General features: G+C 44.8%; 1 protein-coding gene across 2 annotated transcripts in view; it reads left to right on the top strand.

The window, feature by feature from the left end:
* The window catches only part of vps41 (VPS41 subunit of HOPS complex), a 160189-nt gene that overhangs the window by 63876 nt on the left and 72750 nt on the right, over nucleotides 1–23563 (top strand). For both annotated transcript variants that reach the window (XM_078398325.1, XM_078398326.1), the window contains exons 6-7: nucleotides 8102–8164; nucleotides 14936–15001. In XM_078398325.1, coding sequence (XP_078254451.1) covers nucleotides 8102–8164; nucleotides 14936–15001 — 129 coding nt within the window. The remainder of the gene's footprint in view (nucleotides 1–8101; nucleotides 8165–14935; nucleotides 15002–23563) is intronic.

A 23563-nucleotide genomic window follows, 5' to 3' on the forward strand; every position in this document is an offset into this window, starting at 1 on the left:
CTCTTTTAAATTCATCCAGGGAATTGGCCTCCACCCTGGGGTCATTCTCTTAAACAATAGACAACAGGTGCAGGAGGAGGCCATTCGGCCCTTCGAGTCAGCACCGCCATTCAATGTGATCATGGCTGATCATTCTCATTAAACCTCCTCTCCAAAGCAATCACATGCCACCTCAGACATGGGGCCCAAAACTGCTTACATTACTCCAAATGCAGTCTGACCAATACCTTATATACAACGCTGGAGTAACTTAGCAGGTCAGGCAGCATCTCAGGAGAGAAGGAATGGGTGACGTTTCGGGTCGAGACCCTTCTTCAGACTGGTTCAGACTTCTGAAGAAGCGTCTCGACCCGAAACGTCACCCATTCCTTCGCTCCTGAGATGCTGCCTGACCTGCTGAGTTACTCCAGCATTTTGTGAATAAATACCTTTGATTTGTACCAGCATGTGCAGTTATTTTCTTACCATACCTTATATAGCCTCAGCATTACATCCCTGCTTTTATATTCCTGTCCTCTGGAAATGAATGCTAATGTTGTATTTGCCTTGCTACTGGTTCAACTTGCAAATTAACCTTATGGGAATCCTGCATCAGCACTCCCAAGTCTCATTACACCGATTTCTGAATCCACTGCCCATTTCAAAAATAGTCTACGCCTTAGAAAATAATCTATGATTTATACCCTACATTCTGCCTATGGTTCGGAGGCCTGTGTATAACCCCATTCAGGGTCATTTTACTCTGGGTTAACTTACAGCATTAACTTACATTGACCGATAAATAGGAAAATAACTGCAGATACTGGTTCAAATTGAAGGTAGACACAGAATGCTGGAGTAACTCAGCGGATCAGGCAACATATCAGGAAAGAAGGAATGGGTGACGATTCGGGTCGAAACCCTTCTTCAGACTGATGTCAGGGGAGGGGGCGGGACAAAGATAGGATGTAGCAGGCGACAGGAAGACTGGGAGAACTGGGAAGGGGGAGAGGAAAGAGAGGGACAGAGGAACTATCTGAAGTTGGAGAAGTCAATGTTCATACCGCTGGGGTGTAAACTGCCCAAGTGAAATATGAGGTGCTGTTCCTCCAATTTGCGTTGGGCCTCACTGTGACACTGGAGGAGGCCCATGACAGAAAGGTCAGACTGGGAGTGGGAGGGGGAGTTGAAGTGCTGAGCCACCGGGAGATCAGGTTGGTTAAGGCGGACTGAGCGAAGGTGTTGAGCGAAACGATCGACGAGCCTGCGTTTGACCGATAAATATATACTAACCTGCACACAGCATTGGGAGTTCTGAGGAAACCGGAGCATCCAGAGGAAACTGACGTGGTCTTGGGGAACATGTGCAGACTCCACGCAGACAGTATTGGAGGTCAGGATTAACATTGGGTCGCTGGAGCTGTGGCGTAGTGGCACCCGTTGCGCCTGTTAACTTGGGTTCTTTTGTAAATCACCTCAAATCTATTCTCTCGTTCTCCACTCTTCCACCAGTGGAAATAATTCTCTTTAAAAATTCAGTATATTCTGAAGGGGCCTCTCATTATTTTGAAAATCTCTGTTATATCTCATCTGAACTTCTCCACTCCTGCAAATAAGTTCATCTTTCCTTGTAATATAAAGTCAGCATACCAGGAGCTGTAATGGTAAATCTTTGCTCTCTCCAGGGCCTTGATATCCTTTCGAAAACGCCATGATCTGAATTGAATGTGGTGTTCATGTTGTAGTTGAACCAGTATTTTATGAAGGTTTGTCATTAACACTTCACTTTTCTACTCTATACTTCTATGAAGCCCAGAGACCCATATATTATATTCAAGGAGCAGCAATGAATCTAGGTGCAATCCCTGGGGAAAAACTACATCCTTGGATTTGAAATTAACTTCACCCCAGCTTGTGTAGACAATTTATATTCGCCCTACTATTTCCTTTTTTATTCTAGAGTCTCAAAATTTGCTGAGCATACCTTATTTTATAGAGTCTTTGTGGAGGTCCGTATATCCTATTTCTAACGCCCTCATTTATTTTATCTTGTGTCACAAAGATCATTGGATTCACAATCATTTGGTAATTACGCACACAACAGGGGAATTTCCAAATTGGACTGTTGCCAAAAGAGGTTTTTCCTTCGATCCATCAATTCTTAGTTCATGTGGATGAGCATTGATCCATCAGTTGATAGAATGCAGTTTTCAACAGTATCACAAAATGCTGGAGTAACTCAGCAGGTCAGGCAGCATCTCTGGAGAGAAGGAATGTGTGACGGTTCGGGTCGAGACCCTTCTTCAGACTGATGTCAGGGGAGGGGGGGTGCAAAGAAAGGATATAGGTGGAGACAGGAAGACAGTGGGAGAACTGGGAAGGGGGAGGGGAAGAGAGGGACAGAGGACCTATCTAAAGTTGGAGAAGTCAATGTTCATACCGCTGGGCTGCCCGAGCGAAATATGAGGTCTGTTCCTCCAACTTGCGGTGGGCCTCACTATGGAACTGGAGGAGGCCCATGACAGAAAGGTCAGACTGGGAGTGGGAGGGGGAGTTGAAGTGCTCAGCCACCGGGAGATCAGGTTGGTTAAGGTGGACTGAGCGAAGGTGTTGAGCGAAACGATTGCCGAGCCTTCGTTTGGTCTCGCCGATGTAGAGAAGTTGACATCTGGAACAGTGGATACAATTCATGAGGTTGGAGGAGATGCAGGTGAACCTCTGACTCACCTGGAAAGATTATTTTTTTTGATCAAGTTGGGCAGATAATAGATTTAATTATTTGTGGGATTGCTTGGTCTTTACCCATGACTGGGTTAGTTTTTATCCTCGTATAGTTTCACTTCGACTAGAGGTTTCTTTCTGTAATATTATTCATCACTGCCATTCACTCCGCAAAAAGAGCATCTTCCTTTAATTCTGCCTGAGGAAATGGTGCAATAAAGAATGTTTCCAGTGCCTTCCATAATGTTTGAGAGAAAGACCCATCAGTTATTTATTTGCCTCTGTACTCATAATTTGAGATTTGTAATAGAAAAAATCACGTGGTTAAAGTGCACATTGTCAGATTTTATTAAAGGGTATTTTTATACATTTTGGTTTCATCACGTAGAAATTACAGCAGTGTTTATACATAGTTCCCCCCCCCATTTCAGGGCGCCATAATGTTTGGGACACATGGCTTCACAGGTGTTTGTAATTGCTCAGGTGTGTTTAATTGCCTCCTTATTGCAGGTGTAAGAGAGCTCTCAGCTCCGAGTCTTTCCTCCAGTCTTTCCATCACCTTTTATTGCTGTTTATCAACACAAGGACCAAAGTTGTGCCAATGAAAGTCAAAGAAGCCATTATGAGACTGAGAAACAAGAGTACAACTGTTGGAGACATCAGTCAAACCTTAGGCTTACCAAAATCAACTGTTTGGAACATCATTAAGAAGAAAGAGAGCACTGGTGAGCTTACTAATTGCAAAGGGACTGGCAGGCCAAGGAAGACCTCCACAGCTGATGACAGAAGAATTACCTCGATAATAAAGAAAAATTCCCAAACACCTGTCCGACAGATCAGAAACACTCTTCAGGAGTCAGGTGTGGATTTGTCAATGAACACTGTCCCCAGAAGACTTTGTGAACAGAAATACAGAGGCTACACTGCAAGATGCAAACCACTGGTTAGCCGCAAAAATAGGGTGGCCAGGTTACAGTTTGCCAAGAAGTGCTTAAAAGAGCAACCACAGTTCTGGAAAAAGGTCTTGTGGACAGATGACACGAAGATTAACTTATATCTGAATGATGGCAAGATCAAAGTATGGAGGAGAGAAGGAACTGCCCAAGATCCAAAGCATACCACCTCATCTGTGAAACACGGTGGTGGGGGTGTTATGGGCCTGGGCATGTATGGCTGCTGAAGGTACTGGCTTTATCTTCATTAATGATACAACTGCTGATGGTAGTAGCTTAATGAAATCTGAAGTGTAAAGACACATCCTATCTGCTCATGTTCAAACAAATGATCAAAACTCATTGGCCGGCGTTTCATTCTACAGCAAGACAATGATCCCAAACATACTGCTAAAGCAACAAAGGAGTTTTCCAAAGCTAAAAAATGGTTAATTTTTGAGTGGCCAAGTCAATCACCCGATCTGAACCCAATTGAGCATGCCTTTTATACGCTGAAGAGAAAACTGAAGGGGACTAGCCCCCCAAACAAGCATAAGCTAAAGATGGCTGCAATACAGGCCTGGCAGAGCATCACCAGAGAAGACATCCAGCAACTGGTGATGTCCATGAATCGCAGACTTCAAGCAGTCATTGCATGCAAAGGATATGCAACAAAATACTGAACATGACTACTTTCATTTACATGACATTGCTGTGTACCAAACATTATGGTGCCCTGAAATGGGGGGATTGTGTATAAACACTGCTGTAATTTCGACATGGGGAAACCAAAATGTATAAAAATGGCCTTTATTAAAATCTGACAATGTGCGCTTTAACCACATGTGATTTTTTTTCTATTACAAATCTCAAATTGTGGAGTACAGTGGCAAATAAATAAATGGGTCTTTGTCCATAAACATTATGGAGGGCACTGCAAATCCTTGTAATTTGATGCAGGTGCATTATGCAACAGTTGTGGTCACCAGCAAATAGGCAGAAGTGTGATCCAGGGGCAACAAGTTTCCAAACTGCCATTCCTGTCAAAAGTCCTTGAAAAGGCAATTCTAAATCAATTACTGCCTTACCTACACCAAAATACCATCCTGGAAAGTTTCCAGTCAGGTTTTAGGGCCCACCACAGCACAGAGTCTGCCTTGTTGAAGGTACACAACGACCTACTTCTCGCCATCGACACCGGCGACTGTGCAATCTTGCTCCTTCACGACCTCAGCGCAGCGTTTGATACAGTGGACCACACCATCCTTATTGACCGTCTCCGGTACGGGGTTGGCGTTGATGGCACTGCCCTGAGCTGGTTCGTTTCCTACCTCAAAAATAGGAGTTTCTCCATCAACATAGGCAATTAGGCACAGAACTTCCTTCAACTAAACGAGAGCAAGTCTGAGGTCATCCTATTCGGCCCCCCAGACTCCATCAAAATGATAACAGGCAGCCTTGGAAGCCTACCCTCCCTGGTCAAACCGCATGTCAAAAACCTTGGCATGATATTTGACTCTGCATTAAAGTTTGACAAGCAAGTCAACGCTGTGGTAAAAGCCAGCTTCTTCCAGCTTTGTACCATAGCTAAAATCAAACCATTCTTCCAATTTGACGACATTGAAAAAATCATTCACGCATTAATTTACTCCCGTCTACACTACTGCAACTCCCTATACACTGGGATCAGCCAATCATCCCTGTCCCGCCTGCAATTGGTCCAAAACGCCGCAGCGAGACTCCTGACAGGTACCCGTAAAAGGGACCACATCACCCCGATTCTGGCCTCTCTCCACTGGCCCCCAGTACAGTACAGAATCAACTTCAAGCTCCTCCTATTCACGTACAAAGCCATAAACAGGCTTGCCCCCCCCCCCCCCCCCCCCCCACATATCAAAAATCTTCTAACCCACCACTCTATCTCCAGGTCCCTCAGGTCGGCCGACTTGGGGCTACTGACTATCCCGTGGTCTTGGCTTAAGCTCAGGGGTGACCGCGCTTTTGGGGTTACAGCTCCGAGACTGTGGAACAGCATCCCTCTCCCCATCAGAACTGCCCCCTCCATCGACTCCTTTAAGTCCAGGCTCAAAACCTATTTTTAGGGCGTTTGAGGCCCTCTGAGGGGGTGCTATGAACTGTTTATGTATGTGCTGTTATGTTTGTGTGCCATTGTATGTTCGTTTCTTAGTACCTGAACTGATGTACAGCACTTTGGTCAACGTGGGTTGTTTTTAAATGTGCTATACAAATAAAATTGACTTGACTTGACAAGTTCAAAGCAAAATTGAAAACGCTGGAGTGAATTGTACTTTTAAATTATTTGGATATCTCAAAGCCTATTAGAATCACCGTATGTCAAGCCAATGAAGCAGTCCATTGTGCACGTGGCAAAGGTCAATAACAATTGAAACAGTTGTGTTGATTGAGAGGAGAATCCAACCTAAAAAAAATTCTTCATGTGTGCCTTTGACTATCTTCCAACCTTAATTAGTTCAGTTTAGAGATACAGCCCGGAAACGGGCCTTTCGCCCCACCGAGTCACCTGTGAATAACTTTAAAAATATAACACCGATTTCAATTAAACTTCTTCCATTAGCACCAAAGGGACGACGGTGAGTAAGGCGGGTCTAAAATTGTCGCGCTATCGTGTACCGTTTGGGTTGTAGTTCAGGAACAAACAAACAATAGACAATAGGTGCAGGAGTAGGCCATTCGGCCCCTTCGAGCCAGCACCGCCATTCAATGTGATCATGGCTGATCATTCTCAATCAGTACCCCGTTCCTGCCTTCTCCCCCATACCCCCTGACTCCGCTATCATTAAGAGCTCTATCTAGCTCTCTCTTGAAAGCATCAAGAGAATTGGCCTCCATTGCCTTCTGAGGCAGAGAATTCCACAGATTCACAACTCTCTGACTGAAAACGTTTTTCCTCATCTCCATTCTAAATGGCCTACCCCTTATTCTTAAACTGTGGCCCCTGGTTCTGGACTCCCCCAACATTGGGAACATGTTTCCTGCCTCTAACGTGTCCAACCCCTTAATAATCTTATACGTTTCGATAAGATCCCCTCTCATCCTTCTAAATTCCAGTGTATACAAGCCTAGTCACTCCAGTCTTTCAACATATGACAGTCCCGCCATTCCTGGAATTAACCTAGTAAACCTACGCTGCACGCCCTCAATAGCAAGAATATCCTTCCTCAAATTTGGAGACCAAAACTGCACAGTACTCCAGGTGCGGTCTCACTAGGGCCCTGTACAACTGCAGAAGGACCTCTTTGCTCCTATACCCAACTCCTCTTGTTATGAAGGCCAACATTCCATTGGCTTTCTTCACTGCCTGCTGTACCTGCATGCTTCCTTTCAGTGACTGATGCACTAGGCCACCCAGATCTCGTTGTACGTCCCCTTTTCCTAACTTGACACCATTCAGATAATACTCTGCCTTCCTATTCTAACCACCAAAGTGGATAACCTCACACTTATCCACATTAAACTGCATCTGCCATGCATCCGCCCTCTCACACAACCTGTCCAAGTCACCCTGCAACCTCATAGCATCTTCCTCACAGTTCACACTACCACCCAGCTTTGTATCATCTGCAAATTTGCTAATGGTACTTTTAATCCCTTCACCCAAGTCATTAATGTATATTGTAAATAGCTGCGGCCCCAGCACCGAGCCTTGCGGTACCCCACTATTCACTGCCTGCCATTCTGAAAGGGACCCATTTATTCCCACTCTTTGCTTTCTGTCTGTCAACCAATTTTCTATCCATGTCCATTGAGAAGGGTCTCGACCCGAAACGTCACCCATTCCTTCTCTCCCGAGATACTGCCTGACCTGCTGAGTTACTCCAGCATTTTGTGAATAAATCGATTTGTACCAGCATCTGCAGTTATTTTCTTATTCTATCCATGTCAGTACCCTACCTCCAATACCATGTGCTCTAATTTTGCCCTCTAATCTCCTATGTGGAACCTTGTCGAAGGCTTTCTGAAAGTCGAGGTACACCACATCCACCGGCTCTCCCCTGTCAATTTTCCTAGTTACATCCTCAAAGAATTCCAGAAGATTAGTTGAGCATGATTTCCCCTTCGTAAATCCATGCTGACTCAGAACAATCCTGTTACTACTATCCAAATGCTCCGCAATTTCGTCTTTTATAATTGACTCCAGCATCTTCCTCACCACTGATGTCAGACTAACTGGTCTATAATTTCCCGTTTTCTCTATCCCTCCTTTCTTAAAAAGTGGGACAACATTAGCTACCCTCCAATCCACAGGAATCTATAGAACATTGAAAAATGATCACCAATGCGATCACCAAATGATCACCGAAAATGATCACCCAACAAACAAGAGTTTTGTATATAGATATTGGCTGTTTAAGCTGCAGTTTATTCTTCGTGTGCAGACTTCCTATTATATTTTGGTTTTGTGCTCATGTTTTTTGTTTACCAAACAGGTCCAGGTGGTTGGATTGTACACCAGAGAAGGATTTCATGAAAGCTTTGACTGCCCTATAAAAGTAAGTGTATTTTTGTTTAAAAAAAAATCTGTAATTAAATATTGCACTGGTGTTATGTTGAAAGAAAGACTTAGGTTCAAGATTCAAGATTCAATTTAATTGGCACATGTACCAATTAAGCTACAGATAGATGCTCCCTGCCTTACGATGCTTCGACTTACGATATTTCGACGTTGCCATGGTGCAAACAACCGCAGCTCGCTTCCGGCCACGTGATCAGGTGTATTAAATGCATTTTGACTTACGATATTTTCGGTTCCGATGGGATTCTCAGAACGTAAGCCCATCGTAGGCTGAGGAGCACCTTTACAGTGAGAAATTTGAGACAAACAGTTGTGGCGATTAGACATGAAGTTAGACTTTGTGTTTCGGTTTTATGTTGGTGGAGACCTGTAGACTGAATGCCAGCTATCATTCAAGTCGATAGGGTCTTTGCTGGGATGGAATTCTCTGCCTCAGAAGTGGAATCCTCTGCCTCAGAAGGCAGTGGAGACCAATTCTCTGAATGCATTCAAGAGAGAGCTAGATAGAGCTCTTAAGGATAGCAGAGTCAGGGGGTATGGGGAGAAGGCAGGAACGGGGTACTGATTGAGAATGATCAGCCATGATCACATTGAATGGTGGTGCTGGCTCGAAGGGCCGAATGGCCTCCTCCTGCACCTATTGTCTATTGTCTAAAACCGAAAAGAATGAAAGGCTTTCTTGCTGCCCTCCTTCACTGTGATGTTTTTGAAATGTGACACGATACTTGGTGAAACTTGGTGATACTTGGAGGCCAACTCACTGGATGAATTTAAAAGAGAGTTAGATAGAGCTCGGGGCTAGTGGAATCAAGGGATGTGGGGAGAACGCAGGCGCGGGTTACTGATTGTGGATGATTAGCCATGATCACAATGAATGGCGGTGCTGGCTCAAAGGGCCAAATGGCCTCCTCCTGCACCTATTTTCTATGTTTCTATGAAATAAGGTAGTGAAATAAATAATCGGTGAAATGGGCAATCTGTGGAGGTCAGAGTGGAATTTTGGCAATAAAATCTTAAATTGGCTAGTTCTCTGTGTTTTCATTCCCAAACAGCAGGATAGTGGGAGAAAGAATTGACCTGATTTCACTGAAAATGTACTGATGGTTTGTTCTTGGGTATATAACAGTAATCATGCAGGGGAGATTACTTTTAAAATATTTGGGGGCAAATAATTCCAAAGTAGATTTGTTGACCCCTGCAAACTTTTCTCTTAAACCAAGAGAATGATAGATGCAATAGGTTTTTCATCCAAACTGTTTATGCGTTCACAGAAACCCTCTCAAATAAGTATGTTAAACCTACTGTTATAGTACCATTACAAACCTACTGACTCCCACAGTAGGACTGCACTTTTTCCCAGCCTCCCTCTTGCAAAGACTCTATCCCCTACTCCCGATTCCCCCGTTTCCGCTGCATCTGCTCCCAAGATGAGGTGTTCCATACCAGGACATCCGAGATTCTTTAGGCGATGGGGTTTCCCCCCTTCTATCATCGATGAGGCCCTCGCACGTGTCTTCTCTGTATCCCGCAGTTCCGCTCTTGCTCCCCTTCCCTCCCCCACAGTCGTAACAGGGACAGAGTCCCCCTTCGTCCTCACCTTTCACCTTATCAGCTGTCACATATAACACATCATCCTCGTCACCTCCAACGGGTTCCCACCACTAGTCACATCCTCCCATCTCCTCCTCTTTCCGCAGAAGAGACCGTTCCCTCCGCAACTCCCAGATTCAATCATCCCTTCCCACCCAGACCACCCTTTCCCCAGGTGTTTTCCACTGCAACCTAGGAGATGCAACACTTGTCCTTATACCTCCTCCCTTGACCTCATCCAAGGACCCCGACAGTCCTTTCAGGTGAGGCAGAGGTTCACTTACACCTCTTCCAACCTCACCTACTGTATCCGGTGTGGCAAGTGCGGGCTCCAATATATCGGCGAGACTAAGTGTAGACTTGGCAATTGGTTTGCTGAACACTTATGCTCAGTCCGCCTTGGCCTACGCCATCTCCTGATTGCCAAACATTTGAACTCATTTTCCTCCATTGTCAGAGTGAAGCCATATGTAAATTGGAGGAACAGCCCCTCATATTTTGTCTGGGCAGCTTACAACACAGTGGTTTGAATGTTGATTTCTCTAATTGCAAGTAACTCCTATATTCCCACCCCTCCCCTCTCACCCACCTGAGGCATCCTCCCAGTTCCACTGTTTGCATCCTTATATCCCTCTCGTTAGCACATGGTTCCCATCCAACAACGGGTCATTATGGACTCTACACTCCCTGAGATAATCTGTTGCCTGCCCTTATTTGTTCTGGCCTACTCTTGTCTCGTCTCTTCTCCCCCTCCCCCTCCCACCTCTATCTTTCAGTCTGGAGAAGGGTTATGACCCGAAACGTCACCTATTCCCGTTGCCTGACACGCTGGTTACTCCAGTATTTTGTGCACATCTGGAGTATTGTGCGCAGTTTTGGTCTCCTAATTTGAGGAAGGACGTCCTTGCTATTGAGGCAGTGCAACATAGGTTTACGAAGGTTAATCCCTGGAAAGGAGGGACTGTCATATGAGGAAAGATTGGAAAGACTTGGCCTGTATTCGCTGGAGTTTATGATAGACAATAGGTGCAGGAGGAGGCCATTCGGCCCTTCGGCCCTTCGAGCCAGCACCGCCATTCAATGTGATCATGGCTGATCATTCTCAATCAGTACCCCGTTCCTGTCTCGTCACCCATACCCCCTGACTCCGCTATCCTCAAGAGCTCTATCTAGCTCTCTCTTGAAAGCATTCAGAGAATTGGCCTCCACTTCCTTCTGAGGCAGAGAATTCCACAGATTTACAACTCTCTAACTGGAAAAACTCTCAGCCTCCGCTGCCCATCTTCAGTATGTCAAAAAGTTTGCAAGACTTTTGCCTCCGTCCCTCTCCCTGCAGACTTCTCCAGTTATGATAAACACTGTGCTTGGAATTGATTCCTTATTTGGCTGTCCCAAGCCAGTGTCAACAGTGCTCGGAATTTCTACGGACCTTTAAGGACTCAAGGCTGCATCTACTCAAGGCTGAAGTGCTTCATCTTTTTCTGACCTCCTCTTGTCTTGGAGGGACCTCGGTTGATTTTAGTTGTACCTCTGCACTCTTGCCATGTTTCAATACTTCCACAAGCAGATCCAAAGATAGGATGTAAAGCACAACTCATTCTAAACCCAACCACCAAGGATTTTAGTCCGTGGCAAGATAAACGGCATCTACTGTTCATCTTGCTTGCAGCTCGCTGTTCCTAAGTTCTCCCTGGCTTCATAGTGTAATCCAGTGACCCATAATGGATTAATCCAAGTGATTGAAACGAATCACTGGATTGATCCAGCGATTTTGCGAACGGAATGTGTGGTGTCTTTGTCAGTCGGCCAAATGACAAGCACAGTCCCTAAGTACCTGCGATGGTGCCATCACAACAACCTGGCTCTCAATGTTAGTAAGACTAATGAACTGATGGAGTTTGGAAGAGGAAGGATGAGGACCCATAATCCTGTTTATATCAACGGGACGAGGGAGAGAGTAAAAAAAACTTCAAATTCCTGTGCATGCATATTTCCGAAGATCTTTCCTGGACCCAGCGCACTGACTCCCTGGAGGTGGGAATAAGGCGAACTAAACAATGATCGGAGAGACCCAGAGCCGCCGGGGAACAGAGCGATATGCGTTCTTGATTGAAGTGTAACAGTGATCGAGACACTCTCTGGTGGGGCAGGTTACGTGAAGTCTGTACTTTGGGAGCTCACGACCGAGGTTAGCCTTGTTAAAGTCTCCAAAACAATGACCGTGTAGTCTGGGGAAGTCACTCTCTAATCTCAATACCTGGGCAGCGAGTTGCGTATGCGCCTCACCTACGCAGGCTTGGGGGTGGGGATGTAAACTCCAGCGAGAATAAAAGAGGTAGATTCCCTCGGAGAATAAAAGGGTTTGCAGTTAGATTTTTGATTTAGATTTAGAGATACAGCGCGGAAACGAAAAGAAAAAAAAAATGTTAAAAAAAATTGTCCCTAGTGTGTGTAGGATAGTGTTAATGTGCGGGGATCGCTGGGCGGTGCGGACTTGGTGGGCCGAAAAGGCTTGTTTCCGCGCTGTATCTGAAATATAAAATAATAAAAATAAATAATATGAAAACAGGCCCTTCGGCCCACCGAGTCCGCGCCGCCAGCGATCCCCGCACATTAACACTATCCTACACACACTAGGGACAATCTTTACATTTACCCAATCAATGAACCTACATACCTGTATGTCTTTGGAGTGTGGGAGGAAACCGAAGATCTCGGAGAAAACCCATGCAGGTCACGGGGAGAACGTACAAACTCCGTACAGACGGCGCCCTTAGTCAAGGATCGAACCTGAGTCTCCGGCGCTGCATTCGCTGTAAGGCAGCAACTCTACCGCTGCGCCACCGCGCCGCCTGATAAAGAAAGATTCTAGATTGGGGGAACGGATTGGCATCAATTCTGATTTTGCCTCCCCTCCTTGCTAATGGTTGGGCAGATCAAAGCTATTTTGAGTTTGGAACCTCCCTGTGTTTGGAATTTCTGGGAAGGAGCTTGCGTTTGCCTTTCATCATTGCACCCCTGAGGCTCAGAAGAGTTTAATCGATTTTTCAATCTTGTGAAAAGCTGGAAATCTATTGAAGCAAAGCTAATTTGTAACCACTGTGTAGTAATAGAAAAAGCATGTAATTCGGTAGATTAAATCAAGGAAATTCAGGAAACATAAATCTCCTGCTCATATACATAACTTTCTAGAAATAATATTGCTTCTCGAACCACTTGCTTACTGCATGGCTTCAGGACTCCTTTGAACAGTGTCTGAAACTATTTTCTCTGATGGAACCCTTCTTGCAGGAAGATGTTATCTGAGGAGTGAATGGGCATTTTTAAGGTTTACTCGACCAAGTGGACCCGTTGGGCCCAAACCTCTCCTGCATTGGTGCAGCACCCTCTCCTCCCCCCCTCCCTCCAACCCCCCCTCCCTCCCTCCTTCCCCTCCCCTTCCCCTCCCCCCCACTCCATCCCCCTCAACCCCCCCTTATCCTCCTTCCTCCCCCCCTCCCTCCCTAGGAGATAGATTTAAACTTTAAAAATATAACACCGATTTCAATGAAACTTCGTCCATTAGCACCAAGGGGACGAAGGTGAGTAAGATGGGCCTAAAATGGTTGCGCTATCGTGTACCATTTTGGCTGTAGTTCAGGAACAAACAAACAAACAAACAAATGAGAGTTTTAGTATATAGACACATGTAACTGAGATACAAATTGTCCCCATCTGTAAATGGTACCTTAAGCTGCAGTTATATATTCAATGCAATTTTTAAAAAAGTAACTCGAAACCAACCGTGAATGGAGTGAGCCACAGGAATTGCTGAAAACAGATTTGGAGAGTTAAAATCCATAAGTATTTTCTACAGAGTTTAGACCAGTTTTATTATTTCGTGTCATCACAAAACTGTTTGACAATCGCGAGCAAATGTTAGTGCCACGTGGTTGGCCTCTGCAAGATCATTTACAGTGCACGTGTCGTGCAGCACGTAACAGCTCAGGAGATGCTCCATAGCCTGGAGGCCCCGTCCACACTCGCAGTCTGCCGCATCTTCAGTACATCCCCACTTCAGCATGTTTCATGACCAGTGCTTCTTAAACTATTTCAGTGTCATTCACCCTTGAGTCTTTATCATAAAATTTCATTCACCCTCGACTAAATTTTCGTATGTTTTTTGGTAATTTCCGTCATTTTCTCCCTTGTGTATAATTTTATATATATAATTAATTTTGTCACATGGGCAAAAAAACAAATTAACTCTTTTCTGAAGCGTTTATTTTATTCAACTATTTGAACATCCTACAAAAATAAAAGAAAACTAGGAGTGTAAAAAAAGAAGTTTAATTACCACTGGAGTTGGAAAGTCATTCTATTAGAATGATAAAAAAACATTCCAACGTCTAAACATATCAAATTTCCAGCTCCACTGCCGTTAAAACTATTAAGAGCTTACTGACAACTTTAATGGCAATGCCTTTTTAAAAAAAATATATATAAATATCTGAATAAATTAAGTCATTCACCCTTCATTCACCCCTCTAGTTTCATTCACCCCAAAATAATTTCATTTGCCCTTGGGTGAACCATTCGCCAGTTTAAGAAGCACTGGTTTAGACCACAGATTACACTCATGTGTCTAGCCTTTGTCCCGCCCCACTGACATCAGTCTGAAGAAGGGTCTCGACCAGAAACATCACCCATTCCTTCTCTCCTGAGATGCTGCATGACCCACTGAGTTACTCCAGCATTTTGTGAATAAATACCTTCGATTTGTATCAGCATCTGCAGTTATTTTCTTACACTCATGTGGATACTATGTGGTCTGTTTTGCTGTCTGATGTTATTGTGGTGAATTAAGCTCAGCATCAGGGGGTTGTTCAGGATAAGTTTTGGAAAAGAGAGGAGTACTGGCCATGCAAAGGGAGGAAGTACTGGATTAAGCAACCGACTAATGGCAGATAATCCTTGTTGGACCGAAGATGGGTAATTCCGTGTACAATTCCCCACAGTCCCACTTCCCCAAATTTCCCAAAGTCTATATCCCGAGAGTGAACCAGACACACATTGTGTGCCATGTCAAGCGATTCTCAGTTGAATTTTGTTTTCATTTTTATTTTTGTTTTATTTTTATTTTTATTTTTATTTTATTTTGTTTTTATTTGTGTTCCAGATCGTGGCTCTTCACCCACAGTTTGGCAGATCAAGCAGCAAGCAGTTCATCACTGGGGCAAATAAGGTGAGCGCATTATTCTCATTCTTCGAATTTTATTAAGTAAAGTCATTGAGTGTTACAACGTGGAAACAGGCCCTCTGGCCCAACTTGCCCACACTGGCCAACATGTCCCAGCTACACTAGTCCCACCTGCCTGCATTTGGTCCATATCCCTCCAAACCTGTCCTATCCATGTATGTACCTGTCTAACTGTTTCTTAAACATTGGGATGGTCCCTGCCTCAACTACCTCGTCTGGCAGCTTGTTCCATACACCCACCACCATTTGTTTGAAAAGGTTACCCCTCAGATTCCTATTAAATCTTTTAAATGGGAACATTAACGACAGGGCGAAGGTATTTATTCACAAAATGCTGGAGTAACTCAGCAGGTCAGGCAGCATCTCAGGAGAGAAGGAATGGGTAACGTTTCGGGTCGAGACCCTTCTTCAGACTGAATCAGTCTGAAGAAGGGTCTCGACCCGAAACGTCACCCATTCCTTCTCTCCTGAGATGCTGCCTGACCTGCTGAGTTACTCCAGCATTTTGTGAATAAATACCTTCGATTTGTACCAGCATCTGCAGTTATTTTCTTACACTTATTATAACTACAGGGCAGTCATTTTGGGTTGAGTTAATAGGTATTTTTAAAGTGTAAACATTGGTAATCATGCTGCAACAAAATTGGTGTTTTTTTTATAACGCGCAATACTTAAAACAAAACAGAGCAGTGAGGAAAGAATTCAAAGATGGGCAAATGCTTGATGGGAGATGGTCATCTTTTGCGATATTTTAAAATGGACAAATTGGTACGGCAGAAATAACTAACACAAATCCTGCATTTATGCCAAAAGTATTTTTAACATCATTCACCTTTTGTACAGATGTTTCAATCGTGTAACCTGTGTTGCAACTTTTTGCACCAAATTTGCAGATAATAATAATAATAATATGGAGGGTTTATTGAACCTAATTTGTTGAAGAGGGAGGAGGAGTAGGGGAACAAATTAATTGTGCAGAACTCAGCACCAATATAGGAATCAGAAAATACTAGACCAAGTGGACCCGTTGGGCCCAAACCTCTCCTGCATTGGTGCAGCACCCTCTCCTCCCTTCTCCCCTCTACGCCCTTCCCTCCCCCCCTCCCTCCTGTCCCTCACTGGACAGGAAAGGGATGGTGGAGGTTGCAGTTTTAGACCAAAGTGTCACCCATTTAACTTGGAGATGAAGAGGAATTCCCTCATGGCCGTCATTCTTTGATATTTTCCAACTTCGCCACCTTGGATAGAAAATTGGTTGGAAGACAGAAAGCAAAGAGTTGGGATATATGGGTCCCTTTCAGAATGGCAGGCAGTGACTAGTGGGGTACCGCAAGGCTCGGTGCTGGGACCGCAGCTATTTACAATATACATTAATGACTTGGATGAAGAGTGACTTGGACAGGTTGTGTGAGTGGGCAGATGCGTGGCAGATGCAGTTTAATGTGGATAAATGTGAGGTTATCCACTTTGGTGGTCAGAATAGAAAGGCAGATTATTATCTGAATGGTGTCAAGTTAGGAAAAGGGGACGTACAACGAGATCTGGGTGTCCTAGTGCATCAGTCACTGAAAGGAAGCATGCAGGTACAGTAGGCAGTGAAGAAAGCCAATGGAATGTTGGCCTTCATAACAAGAGGAGTTGAGTATAGGAGCAAAGAGGTCCTTCTACAGTTGTACAGGGCCCTAGTGAGACCGCACCTAGAGTACTGTGTGCAGTTTTGGTCTCCAAATTTGAGGAAGGATATTCTTGCTATTGAGGGCGTGCAGCGTAGGTTCACTAGGTTAATTCCCGGAATGGCGGGACTGTCGTAGAAAGACTGGAGCAACTAGGCTGGTATACCAGGAACCACAGTTTAAGAATAAGGGGTAGGCCATTCAGAACGGAGATGAGGAAAAACCTTTTCAGTCAGAGAGTTGTAAATCTGTGGAATTCTCTGCCTCAGAAGGCAGTGGAGGCCAATTCTCTGAATGCATTCAAGAGAGAGGTAGGTAGAGCTCTTAAGGATAGCAGAGTCAGGGGGTATGGGGTGTAGGTAGGAACGGGGTACTGATTGAGAATGATCAGCCATGATTCGCGTGGCCTTGATTGGTCGCACCGCTGCTTACAACTCCGGCCTGGCATCCGGCAACATGGACGACTACAAGGGAGAGTCCTACCGACTGCGAAAGGCAGTGAAGGATGCAAAAAGGAGGTAGCGGGACAAGATGGAGTCACAGATGGAGCAGCAGGACACCAGGCGCCTTTGGCAGGGGCTACGGACTATAACTAGCTACAGGTCCAGCACCCCCTCAACCGGAAGTGCCGGCTCCTCCTTAGCTGATGACCTGAACTCTTTTTACGCACGGTTTGAGAAGGGTAACACCACCAGCTCGTCGTCTAAAAACAGCACCGAAGGGGCGCTGGCTAGAGAGGCTGGAGGGGGATCCACCGCCGGGGATGTGCGCACATTCTCGGTGTCCGAGCATGAGGTGAGGTGGGCTCGTGAGGTGAATACGAGGAAAGCTGGAAGCCCAGATGGTATATCTGGGCGAGTGCTAAAGTCTTGTGCTACTCAGCTTGCTTCAGTGCTCACCACAATATTCAACCTCTCCTTGGCCAAGTCCGTGGTCCCTGCATGCTTCAAAAGATCCATCATTGTACTGGTGCCAAAGAATGCCTCTCCAGCGTGTTTAAATGACTACTGACCGGTGGCCCTTACCTCGGTTGTCATGAAATGCTTTGAGAGGCTAGTCAAGAAGCACATCTGTGCCCTCCTTCCTCGCAACATGGACCCACTACAGTTCGCATACCGTCCGAACAGGTCCACGGATGATGCGGTCTCCCAGGTTCTACACACCGCTCTCTCTCATCTGGACAGCCAGGGGGGCTATGTGAGAATGCTGTTCATTGACTTTAGTTCAGCATTCAACACAATAGTCCCCAGCAGACTGGTTGAGAAGCTGCTGGAACTAGGGCTTAGCACCCCTCTGTGTGCCTGGGTCCTGTACTTTCTCACCGCCAGGCCCCAATGGTCAGGATGGGGGAACACACATCTAGCTCCCTCACCCTGAACATAGGATCCCCCCAGGGCTGCGTCCTTAGCCCCCTACTGTACTCCCTGTACACACATGACTGTGGGGCCAGGTTCAGCTCAAACTCCATCATCAAGTTTGCTGATGACACTGTAGTGGTGGGCCGGATCTCCAACAACGATGAGAAGGCCTACCGGGAGGAGGTGGCTGATCTGGCACTCTGGTGTCAGGACAATAGCCTCCTCTTGAATGTCACTAAAACGAAGGAGCTGATTGTGGACTTCAGAAGGGCTAAACATCCAAGGACGTACACGCCACTGGAGATAAATGGGTCTACTGTGGATAGGGTGAGCAGTTTTAAATACTTGGGAGTCCGCATCACAGAGGATCTGACGTGGGCAACGCACATTGCCGCACTGGTGGGTAAGGCAAAGCAGCGCCTTTACCACCTTAGACAACTGAGGAAATTCAGAGTGTCTCTGAGGATCCTTCATTGCTTCTACTCTGGGGCTGCAAGCATCCTGTCCGGCAACATTACAGTCTGGTTTGGGAACAGCCCTGCCCAGGACAGGATGGCCCTGCAGAGAGTAGTGCGTTCGGCAGAACGCACCATGGGAACTACACTCATCCCCCTGCAGGACCTATACATCAGGAGGTGCAGATCCAGAGCAAGCAAGATCATGAGGGACCCCTGCCACCCCAGTAACGGACTGTTCCAGATGCTACGATCAGGCAAACGCCTCCGCTGTCACGCTGTGAAAACGGCGAGGATGAGACGGAGTTTCTTCCCACAGGCCATCAGGACTGTCAACTTTTATAACCCCAGAGACTAAATTTTTGTCTACACTGTAGTAACTTATTAACTTTATTTATATGCTGTAACTGTAATTATTTTTTGTGCACAATCCGCAGGCATTGCCACTTTCATTTCACTGCACATCGTGTATGTGTATGTGACAAATAAATTTGACTTGACTTGACTTGACTTGATCACGTTGAATGGTGGTGCTGGCTCGAAGGGCCGAATGGCCTCCTCCTGCACCTATTGTCTATTGTCTATTGCCTTTTCCGAATGACCCAAAGTCTGAGGACCAGAGGACATAGGTTCAACGTGAAGGGGAAAAGATTTAGTAGGAATCCGAGGGGTAACTTTTTCACACCGTGGGTGGTGGGTGTGTGGAACAAGCTGCCAGAGGAGGTCGTTGAGGCTGGGACTATTGCATCGTTTAAGAAACAGTTGCTCAGGTACATGGATAGGACAGGTTCGGAGGGTTATGGACCAAATGCAGGCAGGTGGGACTAGGGTAGCTGGGACATTGTTGGCCGATGTGGGCGAGTGGGGCTGAAGGGCCTGTTTCTACACTGTATCACTGTATGACTTTGGAACCAGTGAAATACTCAGAATGTAATCAGAAAATACATAGCTCTAGCAATTTTGGGTGTGTACTCCTTTAAGGATTCTCGACATTTCAGTCCTAAATGGCAGAGCTGTTCTATTGCAGCAGTGTTTGGAGAGAAAGGTTCCTAAAAGTCTGGCTCCCTGTGGAAAAGTTGCCTGCTTGTCTGTGTGCGGACTTCACAGTGGATAAATAATACTTACCTCTGGACTTTTGTTTCGGGAAGCACTCTGTTAGTTTAACTTATCACTCTCTAAGGATGGCTGGTACTGATACATGGTGTCAGAAGTGCTGGTTGGTAAAGTTATAAAATTTAGATGCTGTGCCTGCATCCCTGATGGCTAATGAAACACGTGGACGTGCTGGTTGATTCAATTCAGAGTATCATGGAACATATTAAGCTGGCCAAGTAGCTGGATCTCTGGCTAAGTAACCTGTATAAAGAATGTAGACACTTTATATCGAGCTGGATACATAAAATAACTGGACCAGCTGAAAGTAATGGTGCTATTTAATCTCATTGCCCTCAAGAGAAGGGAATTGTACTGTACCACAAAGCCCTCAAACAAAAAAGTCCTTGAAGAATCCATTGAATGCATTACAACTGCCATGCGACCCTCTGGAAATGGAGAAAGCCAATGGAATGTTGGCCTTCATAACAAGAGGAGTTGAGTATAGGAGCAAAGAGGTCCTTCTGCAGTTGTACAGGGCCTTAGTGAGACCGCACCTGGAGTACTGTGTGCAGTTTTGGTCTCCAAATTTGAGGAAGGATATTCTTGCTATTGAGGACGTGCAGCTTAGGTTTACTAGGTTAATTCCCGGAATGACGGGACTGTCATATGTTGAAAGACTGGAGAGACTAGGCTTGTATACACTGGAATTTAGATGGATGAGAGGGGATCTTATCGAAACGTATAAGATTATTAAGGGGTTGGACACGTTAGAGGCAGGAAACATGTTCCCAATGTTGGGGGAGTCCAGAACACAGAACAAAGAACAAGAGGCCACAGTTTAAGAATAAGGGGTAGGCCATTTAGAACGGAGATGAGGAAAAACTTTTTCAGTCAGAGAATTGTGAATCTGTGGAATTCTCTGACTCAGAAGGCAGTGGAGGCCAGTTCGTTGGATGCTTTCAAGAGAGAGCTGGATAGAGCTCTTAAGGATAGCGGAGTGAGGGGGTATGGGGAGAAGGCAGGAACGGGGTACTGATTGAGAATGATCAGCCATGATCACATTGAATGGCGGTGCTGGCTCGAAGGGCCGAATGGCCTACTCCTGCACCTATTGTTTATTGTCTATTGAGATTCTTACAATCAAGAGAGAACGTTTCGATACTTCATTCATGGGATTGTTGACAGATTCCTACATGGATGGATTCTGGATTGCTTTTGGTGTCTGTTTGGTCCAGCCTGTGTAAGTGGCCACTTCAGGTGTCAGAACTATCTCTAGAAAAGTGTATACGGACATGGAAAGCTCTACAGATGTCCAAAACCGGGCTGGAAATGTTGGGTAGCCAACAGGACAGGCATGTGATTTTCCGCGGATTTCCGCGTTTTTAAAATCCATTTTCCGTGCTTTTTGTATGATTTCCGCGTTTTTCACTTTGCCAAATAAACGGAGAAATCGGATCGAAGAAAAGAAAGGGAAAAAAAAGAAAATAAGCGATGTACAGACTTGTAATGAACACTAGGGTTCTGCTAGAGGTCGCTAGGGGTTCCGCGAGAAATCCCCCGTGCCCTGGAAGTCTCCCTGAAAATGTGGCAGCCAATCTGGACCTCATGGGAACATCCACGACTGATCGGTGGGTTGAATTTGCAACCTGCAACCGGGGTTGAATTTGCAACCTGCAACCGGGGCTCTGGAACTCCAGCCCAGCTGGAGCCGGCACATCTATCCCCATCGCCGAGCGACTTCCTTGGCCGGCTGGATAAACCAGCAAAACTCTGGAACCAAGAGTGCCAGAAAATCAGTGGGGGAATTGTCATGAGCAAATATTAAATTTAAATGCAAGATTATATAACTAAATTAATTAAGACAGGATTAAAATATAAAACACAGCAGAAAAGCCAATTACCACCTTTTTGGGCTGATTATCAATTAATATGCGAATTTACTTCAAAATGTTATTAGTGTACAGTGACATATTCACGTTATTTTGTCATGATCGTTTTTACTTTGAAATGCACTAAAAGAGGCTTGAAACTGGTAATTGTGTGCATATATTTTCAAAAAAATTCCGGTTTTTTTTAGCCCCACTGTACGCCTCACGCAAGCACTCAGCTCTTTTCCTCTTTTTTTTAGCACACTCACATGCCTGACAGGAGTAAGTACATGCAAAGGCGGAATAGGGACAGTGCATCTTCGGCAGTTTAATTGTTGCAAGTACACTGGAAGGCAATAAGAGTTGGTGAAAAGACATTCTACGTGATTGGGAGAAAGTGCGATGTGGTTTGGAAAATAAAATCTATAAACAATGCCTTGAAAGTCCATGGAGTAGATAGTCCATAGTAGTAGAAAGAGTCGGGTCAGATTTGGAATATTGGTGGTGCAAGGACAACCAAGTTGAAGTGACATTTCAACTTGTTTTGGAAGTGTACTACCCGATTCATCTCTACGCCATTACAGACATTGGACTTTGTCCATGGAACAGGTGTTGACTATGCTCAGAATGAAACTCTGCACTCTGTATCTTCCCCTTTGTTCTACCTATTCTGTTTGAGTTTGACGATTAGATTTATGTACGGTATTATCTGTTTGGATTGCATGTAAAACAAGGCTTTTCATAATCCCCGACACCCGTACTAATCAAGAATCTGTCAATCTCCGCATTAAAAATATATATTTGACTTGGCCTCCACAGCTACTTCACTTGGAAATGAGTTTTGGCTCTTCCTGCTAAGTAAGTTGTGCACCACTGACATCTGCTGCTACTGCAAGGAAGGACCACGGACAACGCAAAATGTAGAACGGCAAGAAATTAGTGCTGAGAGAATAACGGGGAGACTGTTTGTGGAGATGCAGAGTGCTTGCAAAAGGTAGAATAATAACGAGTTGAACACCCATGAATTGTACGCAAGGTTTCAAGGGCATAGTTTTAGAGTGAGTAGTGCAAAGTTTAAAGGAAATGTGTGGGGGACATTTTTTACACAGAGAGTAGTGGGTGCCTGGAATGAGCTGCCTGGGAAGGTGGTGGACGCAGATATGATGGTGTCATTTAAGATGCTTTCGATAAGCACGTAGATGTGAAAGGCATAGAATGATATGGATCATGTGCAGACAGAGGCAATTAGTTTAACTTGACATCATGTTCAGCAGCATTCCTGTGCTGTACTGTCTGTTTTATAAAATGTTCAAGTGAAATGCATTTGACAAAGTGAATAATTGTCTGGGGCATGTAGGTGTAAATCTCTCCCTATTTTAAAGTTATACGCAGTGAGATTTTCATTACAAGTGCCATATTAATAATGGATCTGTCAATATTCACGTACTATAAATGAACCTTCATGCCAGTGGGGATGTTGCAGTGCCTTTACAAGCAGCAGAGCAGTACAATTATTATACGGACAATTTCATTATAAATATGGATGAGGTTGCTATTCATAAATTCATAAAAGTGCATAGAAATGTATGGTGTGTGCTTGCAGGAGGATATGCTAACACTGGGAAGTGCACATCTCAAACTGAACAGGTTTGACTTGATAAACAATGGAGGTGGTGTGCGCTTTGGTGAAGTTAATATATTTGTGTTGTTCAACATGAAGGTGATTTTTATACCAGGAGGTTTGGGGTATACTCTGATCAGTAACACAATTACAGCTTGATCACCGATTTTCAGGCACCCTCTGTTCCAGAGCCTTTCTGTATTATCTGTTTAAAATAATTAAAATAATTACAAGCTTCTTCAATTCATAGTAAAAAATTGTACGTCCTTGGAATTGTATCAGGATTTTTCCATCAGTCTGAAGAAGGGTCTCGACCCGAAACGTCACCCATTCCTCCTCTCCAGAGATGCTGCTGAGTTACTCCAGCATTTTGTGTCCACCTTCGATTTAAACCAGCATCTGCAATTCTTTCCATCAGGTTCATTGGTTTTAATGTTTTAAGTGTGTTAAGCGTATGTTGAGTTCTTACAAAAACAC

The sequence above is a fragment of the Rhinoraja longicauda genome, chromosome 4 (genome assembly GCF_053455715.1).
Source record: "Rhinoraja longicauda isolate Sanriku21f chromosome 4, sRhiLon1.1, whole genome shotgun sequence".
NCBI lineage: Eukaryota > Metazoa > Chordata > Chondrichthyes > Rajiformes > Arhynchobatidae > Rhinoraja > Rhinoraja longicauda.